General features: G+C 38.4%; 1 protein-coding gene and 1 long non-coding RNA gene across 2 annotated transcripts in view; one reads left to right on the plus strand and one right to left on the minus strand.

The window, feature by feature from the left end:
- LOC137175613 (uncharacterized) overlaps window positions 1-12,686 on the minus strand; it is a 249,120-nt gene that overhangs the window by 215,054 nt on the left and 21,380 nt on the right. Inside the window, exons 4-7 of the mRNA XM_067581398.1 lie at window positions 8,088-8,158; window positions 7,369-7,660; window positions 5,618-5,680; window positions 2,240-4,034 (exon numbers count right to left, since the gene is read on the minus strand). Coding sequence (XP_067437499.1) covers window positions 2,240-4,034; window positions 5,618-5,680; window positions 7,369-7,648 — 2,138 coding nt within the window. The 5' untranslated portion in view covers window positions 7,649-7,660; window positions 8,088-8,158. The remainder of the gene's footprint in view (window positions 1-2,239; window positions 4,035-5,617; window positions 5,681-7,368; window positions 7,661-8,087; window positions 8,159-12,686) is intronic.
- On the plus strand, window positions 6,838-8,253 carry LOC137175616 (uncharacterized). Its single transcript, XR_010925662.1, has 3 exons — window positions 6,838-7,126; window positions 7,454-7,570; window positions 8,096-8,253. It is a non-coding gene; the product is annotated as an uncharacterized lncRNA (long non-coding RNA).

Genomic DNA, 12,686 nt, shown 5'->3' on the forward strand with positions numbered 1-12,686 from the left:
TAACAGAATATAAGAAAGACTTAAAAACAAGACTGTGTAACATGACTTCCCTTTTTAAAATAAAAAGTTGAATTCATGAGAAATAAAAGGCACCATTGCTCGGTTCAACACACTCAGGGGTTTTGTCTCGTATGACCAGTAGTTTACGGAGGCTAATGTAGGTTAATGTTAGCAAACTTTAGATATTGTTGTATAACTGACATTATACAACAGGTAGTTCTGACCAAGCAATCTGATTGGTCAACTAGACATTTAGAACGTGCTCAAATCAGCATGACAGCACACTGAAGCTGAAATTATAGTTTCTGCGCCTGTGAGGGTCCGTGTGATGTAAATTTCATCAACTTGCTCAAATGAATAATGCCTCATCACTCTTATCATATTGCTGGCCAAGTTTTATATACATTAATGTAAGGTGTTAAAAGTTAAACCCTCTTTTTGTTCATTTAAAGAAGAAACAGAATCCTACATTAAAACATTGTCTACCTCATGCAATAGAAAAGCTGTGAAGACTATAAATTTGTGCTCCAAATTTAATGAACTAATATAATTGCAATGTGTGCATTTATTTTTTATATCTTTATTTTCTACTGCACCATTTTCATTGCATATTTATCTGTAATCCCTGGCGTTGTATATTTGTTTGTTCTATATTTCTGTTATATTACTCCATTTATGTTATCTGTATGTGATATTGAAGTTGAATTAATAAAAATATCACTCCGCCGTTCATTAGAACTGTTGACCGTTTATGTACTGTTTTGCTTTGCTAGTGTCTTTGGGTTATTTTGTTTTGTGGGGATCTGCGGTGAAAACCCGGAGCGGAGTTTTGAGTTTTCCTCCTTTTATGTTTGTGAAACTGGATTGAACTGAACTGATTAGGGGTTGTGGGGAAAACAAAACGGACCCTTTACCGAGTGGATTGAACTCTGAGACTGTGGAACGAGTTACACACACACACACACACACACTGAAAAACCCGAACCCTTCTCCACTCGTTATCGTTAACCGGCTCCCCCATAAACAGTAAAACTGAATCATTTTCCTTTCAGTTGAGTTTATCTCAGCTTCCACTCCGGCATCCTCCATCAGCTGTGCCGGTGAGTCGGTGACACGGAGATACTAGCTTATAGTAGCAGCGGATATCTTAGTTACAACAGGATTGAGCTAGCAAAGCAGTTTTGTGTTTATAAATGTCGTATTTATTCAGTTTGGGAAATGTCGCGATCTCTAGAAAGCATTAGCTCAAGTTGGCTGGCTGACTCAACAGGGACTAGAAATCGTCTCTGTTGCTTGGTGGTTACTAAGGGTCAGTCTACTTGCTGGAGTAGTAAACTAGGTTTCATTACATAGCAGTCTAGTGACGTGAGTGATTGTTTTCCAGGTATTAGTCATATTCCTATGTATTTCCATAGAAACGGATATAACACAAGAAAAAAGTTTATTTTATTTTTAGAGCGAACTGACTCACAATATAAATACATTTTGTTAACATCTTTTATTTTGTTGGTAAATGTTGTATAATAGCAATATTACCCTCGAGGGTGTGATTTACCGTCATTGTTGACACGACAGTGATGCGGTAAGCATCACGTGTAATATCACTTAATTACTGAATCAGTTTGGTGATTTGCTGATCCCTCGTGCTCACTATGAAATGACTCAGAAACCATTAAGAAAAAAAATGATGATGAAAGCAAATCTCTCTGACTTCAGAAATCACCTTTGGAAAATGATACAGATCTTATTTTAAACTCTTAATCATAGCAGTAAAAACAGTGTCTGTCTGATTATATATTATTTGCAGAAGCTTCTCATGTAATAATAACTTCACTACATTCACTGATAACTGTAAAATACTGATATATGTTCTGTAATAAAACCTCAACCACAACCTCTAAAGTCCTTCATTTGTTTTACCAGGTTTGAATGACGCCTCCGTCACCCAAAGGAAGATAAATAGAAGAAAAGACTGTAAAATCCAATAATTACTAGAAATAAATAGAATAACTGTTTTCATTAACTTAACAGCTATAAACTTAAAAATCAACATTATTTACACTCACAACATTTGAAACAGCTCAAGAACATCTGAGATTAAATATAACTGACATATTATTTCAGCTATGAACAAGTAGAGCACTATTTTAACAATAATAAGAATTTTATATTATTTATATTTGAAGAACTAAACTACTAATCTGCACTGATTCATAATGTTAATCACATCTGGACTTACAGAGCCTTTCTGCAGTTCCTCACAGCTGGGATCAGTCTCTGTCGTCCCCAAGGTGATGTGTTGTACTTCTGCAGGTCCAACTCATCCAGAACCTCCTCTGACATCTGCAGCATGTAGGCCAGAGCTGAGCAGTGGATCTCAGAGAGTTCCTTCTCTGATCTGTTCTCTGACTTCAGGAACTGTTGGATCTCCTGATGTACTGAGAGGTCGTTCATCTCCATCAGACAGTGGAAGATGTTGATGCTTCTGTCAGGAGAGGTATCCCAAGTCTTTATCTCCTTCAGGTTGTTGATGACTCTCTGGATGGTTTCTGGACTGTTCTCTGTCTGACCCAGCAGGCCTCCTAAGAAACTCTGGTTGGACTCCAGAGAGAGGCCATGAAGGAAACGTACAAACAGATCCAGGTGGCCATTTTTACTTTGGAGAGATTTCTCCATGGCTTCCATCAGGAAGTTATCCAGGGATGAGATACTGTAGTCTTTTCCCAGGAAGTCCTTCAGTACCTCTGTGTTGCTGCTGGTGTAACAGTGGTACATGTAGACTGCAGACAGAAACTCCTGAACGCTCAGATGAACAAAGCAGTAGACTTTTTTCTGGAAGATCACATTCTCTCTTTTGAAGATCTCTGTACAAAATCCTGATAAGACCGAGGCCTCTGTGACATCAAGACCACACTGCTCCAGGTCTTTTTGGTAGAACATGATGTTTCCTTTCTCCAGTTGTTCAAACGCCAGCCTCCCCAGCTTCAGAAGAACTTCACTGTCAGCCTCCGTCAGCTCCTGTGAACTCGTCTCCTGTCCTTCATCATACTTGTCCTTCTTTCTCTTTGTCTGAACCAGCAGGAGGTGTGAGTACAGGTCAGTCAGGTTCTTGGGCAGCTCTCCTCTCTGGTCTGTAATCAACATGTGCTCCACAACTCTAGCAGTGATCCAGCAGAAGACTGGGATGTAACACATGACACGGAGAATGCTGGATGTCTTGATGTGTGAGATGATTCTGCTGGACAGCTCTTCATCACTGAATCTCCTCCTGAAGTACTCCTCCTTCTGGACGTCAGTGAAGCCTCGTACCTCTGTTACCCTGTCAACACATGTCAGAGGGATCTGATTGGCTGCTGCAGGTCGGGAAGTTATCCAGACGAGAGCTGAGGGAAGCAGATTCCCCTTGAAGAGGTTTGTCAACAGCACGTTGACTGATGACTTCTGTGTGACATCAGACACGATCTTCCTGTTGTTGAACTTGAAATCCAGTGAAAGTCTGCTTTCATCCAGGCCGTCAAAGATGAACAAAACTTTACAGTCATCGAGCTTCTCTGCTGTGACCTTCTGTAATGTTGGATGGAAATCATGGATCAGCATGAGGAGACTGTACTGCTCATCTTTGATCAAGTTCAGCTCCCTGAATGAAAGCAGAATCACCAGACTGATGTCTTGGTTTTTCGAGCCCTCTGCCCAGTCCAGAGTGAACTTCTGCACTGAGAAGGTTTTTCCAACACCAGCAACACCGCTCGTCATAACGACTCTGATGTCTTTCTGTTGGTCAGGTAAGGGTTTAAAGATGTCGTGGCACTTGATTGGAGTGTCATGGTGGATCTTCATCTTGGAAGCTGCTTCAAGCTGCCTCACCTCATGTTGGGTATTAACCTCTTCACTCTTTCCCTCTGTGATGTAGAGCTCAGTGTAGATCTTGTTGAGGAGGGTTCTACTTCCTGATTCATCAATTCCTTCAGTCACATGTTGACATTTCCTTTTTAGACTTTTCTTATATAGATCTGAAACCTGCTGCAGACCATCTGCTGAAATGGAAGAAAAATATAGATTAGAACAACTATCAGTGTGTTTACATACATTTATGTAACCAGACACTCAGAGAAACCAGCTTATGTGAGTAATCAGGGAATGTGTTAACATGTACAGTAGTAACCTGGTTACTGTAGATCTGTGTGCATAAGCAACCAATCAGTGATCACATTTCTCCTCTACACTGAAGTTATTCTCAAAGCATGACTTTCTTATTTTATCAGTATTAGTGATAGAAGACATTTGATAGTCCTGAATTTTTGTTCTGTTTTGCTCTGTGTGTCTGAGTCAGAACTTTTCCTCACAGCATGAATGTGTCTGAATTCAACAAACAGTAAAATGTTAAGTGGTGGAAACTGACTTATTTAGACTTCTAGAGGACACTTTGTGTTTGTTTAAGTTTTAGTTGGACTTTAAATACAAGGATAAATCACTCTGTAATGATTTCTCCTTTCATTCAGCTGCTTCACTTTCCCTATCTACAGCATTTTGTTAAGTACATGTTATGTATTTACATGGCAGAGAAATTGACATTCTCCAGGAGAAATCTACCTGGGGAAATAATAAAAATAATTAAATAATAGATTTAATTTGTTCTGCACTTTTCATTCATGTTGAAACTCAAAGTTTCTCTGATCCACAACCTCGATTACAGTAACCAATAACAATTACTTTGTAGGACCACCTGTCAGAATTACGTCACTGCCCACCTGACAAGAGTTCATTCACATTTTCAACAGTTGCATCGACAATCTTTCAATAATCCAATGATGACTCCCCAAATTAACCACACAGTGTGAAACCAGCCTCCAGGAAGTCCTGTATGTCGTGTTAAAAGCTCTATAGTGACAGAGCAACTTTGTGTGGAAAAGGAAAACCACTATGTATTCAATCTCCCACACAGTTCTTTCTATGTTGATGTAAACCTACTGAAATTAAAGCTGAGACTTTAATGTAGAGTCAATTATTTTATTGTAAATTTAATGTGCTGAAGCACAGAACCTGAAGAACTGAGAAAATGTGTAACTGTCTGTTACTGTTTGGACTGAATCTAAAATTATGAAAAATATAAAGACACAGGCTGTTTCTCCTCACAGATCTGCTGTCTGGATGTGATGTCATGTTTGTATCTTCCTGTGACCTTCTGCTCCTGAGCCGATGTTTGACAACTCCCTCACCAGATCATTCCTGATAACTGACAGAACAACTTTGTGTGGAAAAGGAAAACCAGGATCCAGGGCCGGACTGGCAAAATCATTCAGGCCAGGAAATATAGCACGAAATATAGCCCCAGTCAGGCCACTTTCTAAGCGGGGAGTCTGAGGGTCCCCAACTAGGAACATTTTAGTTACAAATACTTGATTTCCTGCATTCTGGTGAATTTTAGTGCATTTGAATAACAAACTAATGAGCCAACATCTGCTTAGTATAATGTACTGTTATGAACCTCAAATAAAACCAAAGCTGCACATCAATAAGGAGGGAGACAACACAAGGACTAACTTTCGACCAATAGTTATTAAATAATAAATAACTAAATAAATGACTAATATACAACAAAATAGAAAATGTCTTGTACCTGCAGGTTGCTCTGAAGTAGTGGGCTTCTGTACTGCTGTGGCATCAGTGCTACTCTCTCCACCTTCAAAAAGAAAAAAGCAAAAGCACAACACACCAGATCTTTTAATGTACCGATATAATACAGTTAACAACTCTCTCCACCTATTCAAAGACCAGAGCAAGAGCACAATACCCTCCTCAGTTTACTGATATACACTAACAGTTAACCATCGAAGGTTAAAATAGCCCTTTAACCAACACAAACATTAAATAACACAGATCTTTAACTTTCAACAAATTACAGTAGCTTGAATAGTGACAGAAGACGTTGTGTTGTCTCAATAATTTTCAATTATGAGCTCAAAGTATGAACTCACTGACTGAGATTTTCACCAAAATGCATTAATTTTCAAATATTCACCACATTAACTAGACTAGATATGCCAATTATGCCATCAATGTGTTTGAGGAAATTAAGGGAACAAACACTTTTATTATTGATTATCCAGTTTCTTGGCAGCTTTAACATTGTCAGGAGACGATGATGACGCATCGCTAACATTAGCTATGTTAGCTAACGTTAGCTAGCTAGCTCGTTTATTTACTGACTTACATGGCGGCATTTAGCTGCATCTCCTGCAAGCACCTTTCTTTTTTCTCTTTCCCTCTCTGCTCCACCCTTCCTCTTTTTTCCACCGTTCATCTTGCTGCTCAGTCATTTATCCTCTAAATGTCCTCTCTCTCTCCGCGGGCTGCGGCGGGCCGTTTAGCAGGCCAGGCCACCGGGAAGAGTCCCGCTGCCAGTCCGGGCCTGCCATGACCCTCTTCTGGAGCAAGCCCTGAGAGGGACCTGGAGGCCACACCAGCACCGATCTGACCCAGTCAAACTTTACCCAAAAAAGCAACATGGGGTTGCTGCCATGCTGGCTCACTGGGGTTTGTTGCATTGCCAGTCAGATGGTGGATGAAGGTAAAGGTCTTGGTGTTCAGACCCCAGACCACCTTCATATTCACTTGAATGAGAAAATGTGTCCAAACTTTTGACTGGTACCGCAGGTCTGCTGGTCTCACTGAACCATGACATTTGCAAGTACTGGCTTGATTTCTAAACGTCTGGTGACACAGTTCCACCAGCAACACGGACACACAAACAAGTGATGTATGTTTTTTTAAGGGATGTACTTATTTTGAGGATCTCAGAATTCAAAGAATTTATTGATTTTTAGTTTTTATCCTGAGAACTTTTGATCACAGTATGTTGAATTATTTGGTGCTGTACAGCAGCAGCTGTGTGTGTCCAAGGCAAATTTCCCTCTGAGACAATAAAGATTTATCTTATCTTATTTGTAGCCAAGTATGAAGTGGTTGAGATAAGTTCTAGAGGCTGTAAAAAGTTCTTTATCTGATTATCTCTTCTGGGTCCCCAGTGAGAAAGTTCAAGTATCTTGGGCTCTTGCTTCCTAGTAAGGGTAAGATGGAGAGTGAGACTAACAGATGACTGGTTGCAGCAGCAACAAGGATGCGGCAGGTAAAAACAGGAACACAGTTGTTGTGTTTTCATGTTGTGAGCCAGTTAACCAAATTTATTTTAGCTTGTGAGACATTTAAGAAACATTCTTTATCCTGCTACTTTTTGATGAAGGTGGTACCATAAAGAACGACAAATCAATCTCTAACATTATTTCTACATATTTTTGTTAACACATTAATAGAACACTATAACTCATGACTCATGTAATAATTTATGAAATGCATGTGACACTGACTTACCTTTTGGTCCAGAGCTGGAGTTTTGTGAACGCTGCACCAGATCATTCCTGCTGATCTTTTCTAAAATCTCGTTGGTTACCTGCAGAGCTCCAGGATCCTGATATTTCTGTACCAGTAGATCCACTGTACGTGTCCTTGCTGCATTTTCCAGCTGAGCCACTGGGATGCCTTTAGAGCCCTCCAGGATGTCATCCTGCTCCAGGTACCACTTGAACTTTTCAAACTCATCTTCTTTTAATTTTTCCAAAAATATAAGGAGCTCCTCTTTAAGTTTTGCCATTATGCCCCCCTGCTGAAAATAAGAGACATTTTAAATAGGAAGGACATGTATTCAGTTCTCATCTCATGACGCTTTACCAGTATGACTTTTGTACTTGTGCATGTTAAATGTAAATCATCTACTGCTTGAAAAAACAGGTCACAACTTTGGTTATTTTCATAGTTTCAGTTTTTCACCACTGAAAACTCATGACAATCCACATTATCACATGAATTCCAGCTGAATACATTTACATCCTCTGTGAGGAAGCAAACAACAAACTTTTTGAAGCCATGTTCCAAGTGTGAAGCTTTTGGTGTCTGTATTTCATATCAAATGAGTACATCTCATTTTTATTGTTGCACTTTCGGTGAGCAGTATCATGTTTTTATGAAGTGCTGCCCTCTGCTGGTATTACAGCACATTTAAGGATAAACTTTTATATTTTTACCTCACATACCTCTACAGGAGTTCATGAATGTTCAGCTGATAACGTTGGACGCTGAGAGTAGCTGTTTGTCCTGCGAAAACCTGAAGGGAAAATAATAATGATGAGATACTACACTTCACCATTTTCATTCCTGGTGCTTAAACTGGGAGGTCAGAGGTCAGCTGCTGATCATGAGCCAACAAGCATATGGTTTGAGGAACCATTGAACCTCTTGTATCATCTACTAGTGCTGCTACAGTTGTTGGTGATAAACACTCATCCTGTTTCCTCTGGTTGAGCTAGATGCCAAAACCTGCAGGAAAGTTTATTTATACAGTAAATTTCATACATAAAGGCAGTTTAAAGTGCTTTACACTTATTGAAGTAGAGAATAATGACTGTCTGCTGTTTTCACAATTCCTGGAGTCCGCTCAACTTCTTCAGCTAAACACCAGGAAAGGAAGAAACTGTGGCTGCACCACACAGCAGGTATTTTTGCTCTTCGATTGAAATGTCTCTAAACAAGACACTGTTGAAGGATGCACCCTCTTACTGCCAAAAGTAGGATCACTATTTTCTAACCATCCAATCTCATCACTATGACCTCCTCAGACACAGAATCTGTAATATAGCTGGCGTCATGAATGCATAACTAAAAGAGCACTAAAGTCATTCAGCATTTCTTTCCTACAACATTGCCAGATTCACAATAGATAGTTTAAAAAACAGGATCGAAATCAATGCAGCAGAACCAGAGATATTATTTTTTATTCCACACGTTCTTCTTTCCTGTCAAAACCTGGTGCCTACATTACCCACAATGCAACTCAATTCACTCCACTGTACAGATTCAGGTGTGAGTGTCACAGGTTTAACTCCTCCAACTGGCCTGAAATCATGTTTAAAAAAACACAGTAAATAAACTGCAGATACACTGCAGCTGACAGAAAGAGGAGGTCATATTATACAGAGAAATATTAGTTTTTTTCTGGGTGAATAAATGTTCTTTTGACTTATAAAAAAGGAAGCTAAAGGTCAATGAGAATGCTGAGCTTTAAAGTTTCATCAGGAGTCATTAATAAAACCATCAAACACATCATGTTAGGAAAGTAGTTTAAACACACACACAAAGGGCGACCATTTACTGCATACTGCCGATAGAAACTGAGTACAATCAGCCACCGTCAGTAATCAACACAAACACATATTAGACTGTCAAACCAATAACTAACAGCAGTCAGCGTCAGACAACCTTATCATACTTTCACAGCTACCTGCTGTTTCTGTAGTGGTGACAAAATGTTAAAGATGTACATAGTAGCAGTGAATTAAACTGAAACTCCCTGCGCTCTCCGGGGAAAGTATTACGCCAAACTTCCTCTAATAAATATGACATATTAACAATTCCTTACGTGTCCGCAAAAACACATGATTCTAGAAACACAAGATAAAAGGCGTCATATGTCGACAGTCTTCTTGTCAACTCGGCATTAATTTAATCCATAAAGATAAACTATATTTGTGTACAAACTTTACATTTTGGATTTTGTCGCCTCAACTCGCCACCAGCCTCCGTTGGTTAGCTGCACTATTTTAGTGGGAGAAGACGGTGGGAATGAGAGGCGAACAGTTTCAAGAATTACATTTCTCACTAAAATACGTGCTGGACGGTGGATCAGATACACGCAGAATTAAACACCGACTCGTAACATTGTTAATTCACCGTCCATCGTGTGTGACGGTATTTGAGGATTTATTTCGGTCGTTATAGTCACTTTGCTGCTTCACGTTTGGTGCTGGACTACGGAGAGCCCCTGGGGTCACATGGTAGAAAAAAACTCGATGTGTAAATCCGTACTGGACAGAGCGCACCTTCACTATTTGTATGAGCCAAAACTAAAGACTCAGGATAATATTAAACATGTTTGATTTGATCGGAACGTCAAGACGAGATAAAGACTGAGTTGAGACGCTCGGACTGAGTTTTTTGACCACCTTACACCAAACGGTGGAAATGACGGGAGCGCGCCACAACTCTGGCAAAACTCTCATGATTTTATTCCGACATTGGAAATTTGTCTGCGACAGTGACATCTTTTGAAAAGTGGTTTGGTGTGAGGCCGACATGAGTCCTTCTTTACTGACTTCTCTCTATTTTAACCGAACCAGCGTTACATCACTGTGAGGACGCAGAAACCAGGAAAAGAAAAAAGGAAACAACGTTTGAAGACGTCAACGCTGTAATTTCATATTTTTCTGACACAGTTTAATCAACTAAACAATGAATCAGAAAAATAATCATCAGATTGATCAATAATGACAGTAATCATTATTTACAGCTCTAATATTAACACTCACCCTGCCTCAGACTGTTTTCCTCCTTCTGCTCTGTTGACTTTAAAATGGAGTCTGAACAACAGACTGAATACTTTCACTTTCAGTGTTCCTCCCTGTTTGTTCCTCCCGCCTTCTTCTTCACTAGAAGTCACGTGTGTGCGTGTGCATGTGCGTGTGCGTGTGTGTGTTTCAGATTTAGGATCAGTTAATTGGGGACAGAAACCATCTCTCTGTATAAAACAAGGAATCTCTGTCTGTATGTTTGTTCTTCGTATATCATATATCTGAAGCAATTTCACTCCACTGGCACTTTAGTGATTTTATCAACAAGATAACAAAATAAAGCAACTGCACAGAAATAACGGAATAATGCTTCAAATATAAATAAGTGGCTTAATGGGGTTTCAGTGCATCCATGTGAAGTCGTTAACATACTGTCCTATTTCATCTGAACCAGACATCACACTTAAGGAAGAAGTTCTGTCACATATTGTAAGAATAAAGTGGTTTGTATGTTTAGAAGAGGACATGGTTTAATAACGATCATAAAGATAATATATATTTATATAATTATGATTTTAACAGAGCGCTCACCTGGACTTTTATTTTATTATATCCATCACATCTGTTATATTTCACTTTCATATTTTGATCATCTTTAAAGTGTTGACTGTATATACTGTTACATATGTATCTACATTGTGTAAATGATCAATATACAATTCATTTTAACATACATGGACAATGTGTCCAAACAACCCACAGTGGAAATATGAAAGAGTAAAGGAGGCCGATTCTGCATCTTGAGACAGTCGTCTATAGAGTCTGAGCAGTAAACACTAGTGGAAACAGCGTCACATTGTGCCCCAAAGATATGTTATCACGTTATTTTCCCTCTCACATATCAAAGTGTCATTTTCCAGAAGTATTTTCTAGCTGACAGAAGCTGCTGCCTGGACTTCAGCCTGATATGACCTGTATGACCTCATCATCAAAATACTTTAAACCTGATGTCTTCACATTATTTTGTGTGCAAACAGGTCAGTTGTGGATGTGGCCTGCTGTGACCGCAGGCTCAGTCACCAAAGACTTCAGTTTGTATTGTATTATTATTATTTTATTGTATAATCTGAACTGTGTATTAAATAATATTTAAACATTGGAAATGAAACATGAAAGGGAACAATTGCTTCTTAAAATATAAAAATATTTCAGTCTGTTGAGGCTTAAATTAAACTCACAGTCACTTAGTCTCCATTTATTTGTTGTATAAAATTATTATTGAATTAACTTGATAACTTTATTGGTTGATTTAACAATGAAAATGCATATTAATAAACATATTAATGTTAGTTAAAAAAATAGCATGCAGCACATCATACTACATTGTCAGCTACTATTTAAAATATGCGACACAGAAACACATCATACAAGACATATAAAGCAATAAATTGGGAAATATTAATGTTAATATAAATTTAGACACTAATAGAAACATGAAGAACAGAAGCACAGACATGAAAAGCACAAATAGTTCATAAGATCCTGAACAATAATCACTGTGACTGAATTAAACATCAACTTGTAACAGTCAATCTAAAATAAACACTCACATGACTACAATGAGTGTTCTAACTTTACAACCCATCAGATCAATATTGTCATCAATCGCCTTTTAATTTCACTCCAGACTGAAAAGCGAGGTGTGCATTTATATTATTAGATTATTTGATATTTAAACGGTAAAACGTTTTCTTACTCCACTTCCTGTTTTGTTAGTTATGCTGCTCTTCTGTCATGTCTTAATCTCTTACCTGGAAACTTATTTATCACAAGTTGACAGTTATTGATCACCTCTTTGCTTTGGGACTTAAGTTGTCTCATTTTATACAACAAAAGTAGGTGATCAATCATCTTTCTGTTCTTTCTGTTTATTGAGTTTGAGAGTGAGAAGTTGTTAATGACCAATTTAGGTTAAAAGCAGATGCTGTAAGCTTTTAATGGCCTTTAAATCACAGTGTTATTGTTAGTTACAGATGTGGAAGTTATGTATATAGTGAAGTTATTGGAAGTGATTTGTTGTTAATTGCCATGATTGCACTAAACTATAATGATGTGTGGTGAATGGTGAGGCAGGAGCTGTATGACATGCAGGTGTTACCAGTTAAGGCTCAGTGTGCATGATATCTTTATTAGTAAAGTTAAATACCATATTCTTGTAAAATCTATGGTTAGATCTAATAGTTATTACACATATCAACTTTTCTTTATGTTGTGCATAGTAGTAATGAA

This window comes from Thunnus thynnus, chromosome 23, assembly GCF_963924715.1.
Source record: "Thunnus thynnus chromosome 23, fThuThy2.1, whole genome shotgun sequence".
Lineage (NCBI taxonomy): Eukaryota > Metazoa > Chordata > Actinopteri > Scombriformes > Scombridae > Thunnus > Thunnus thynnus.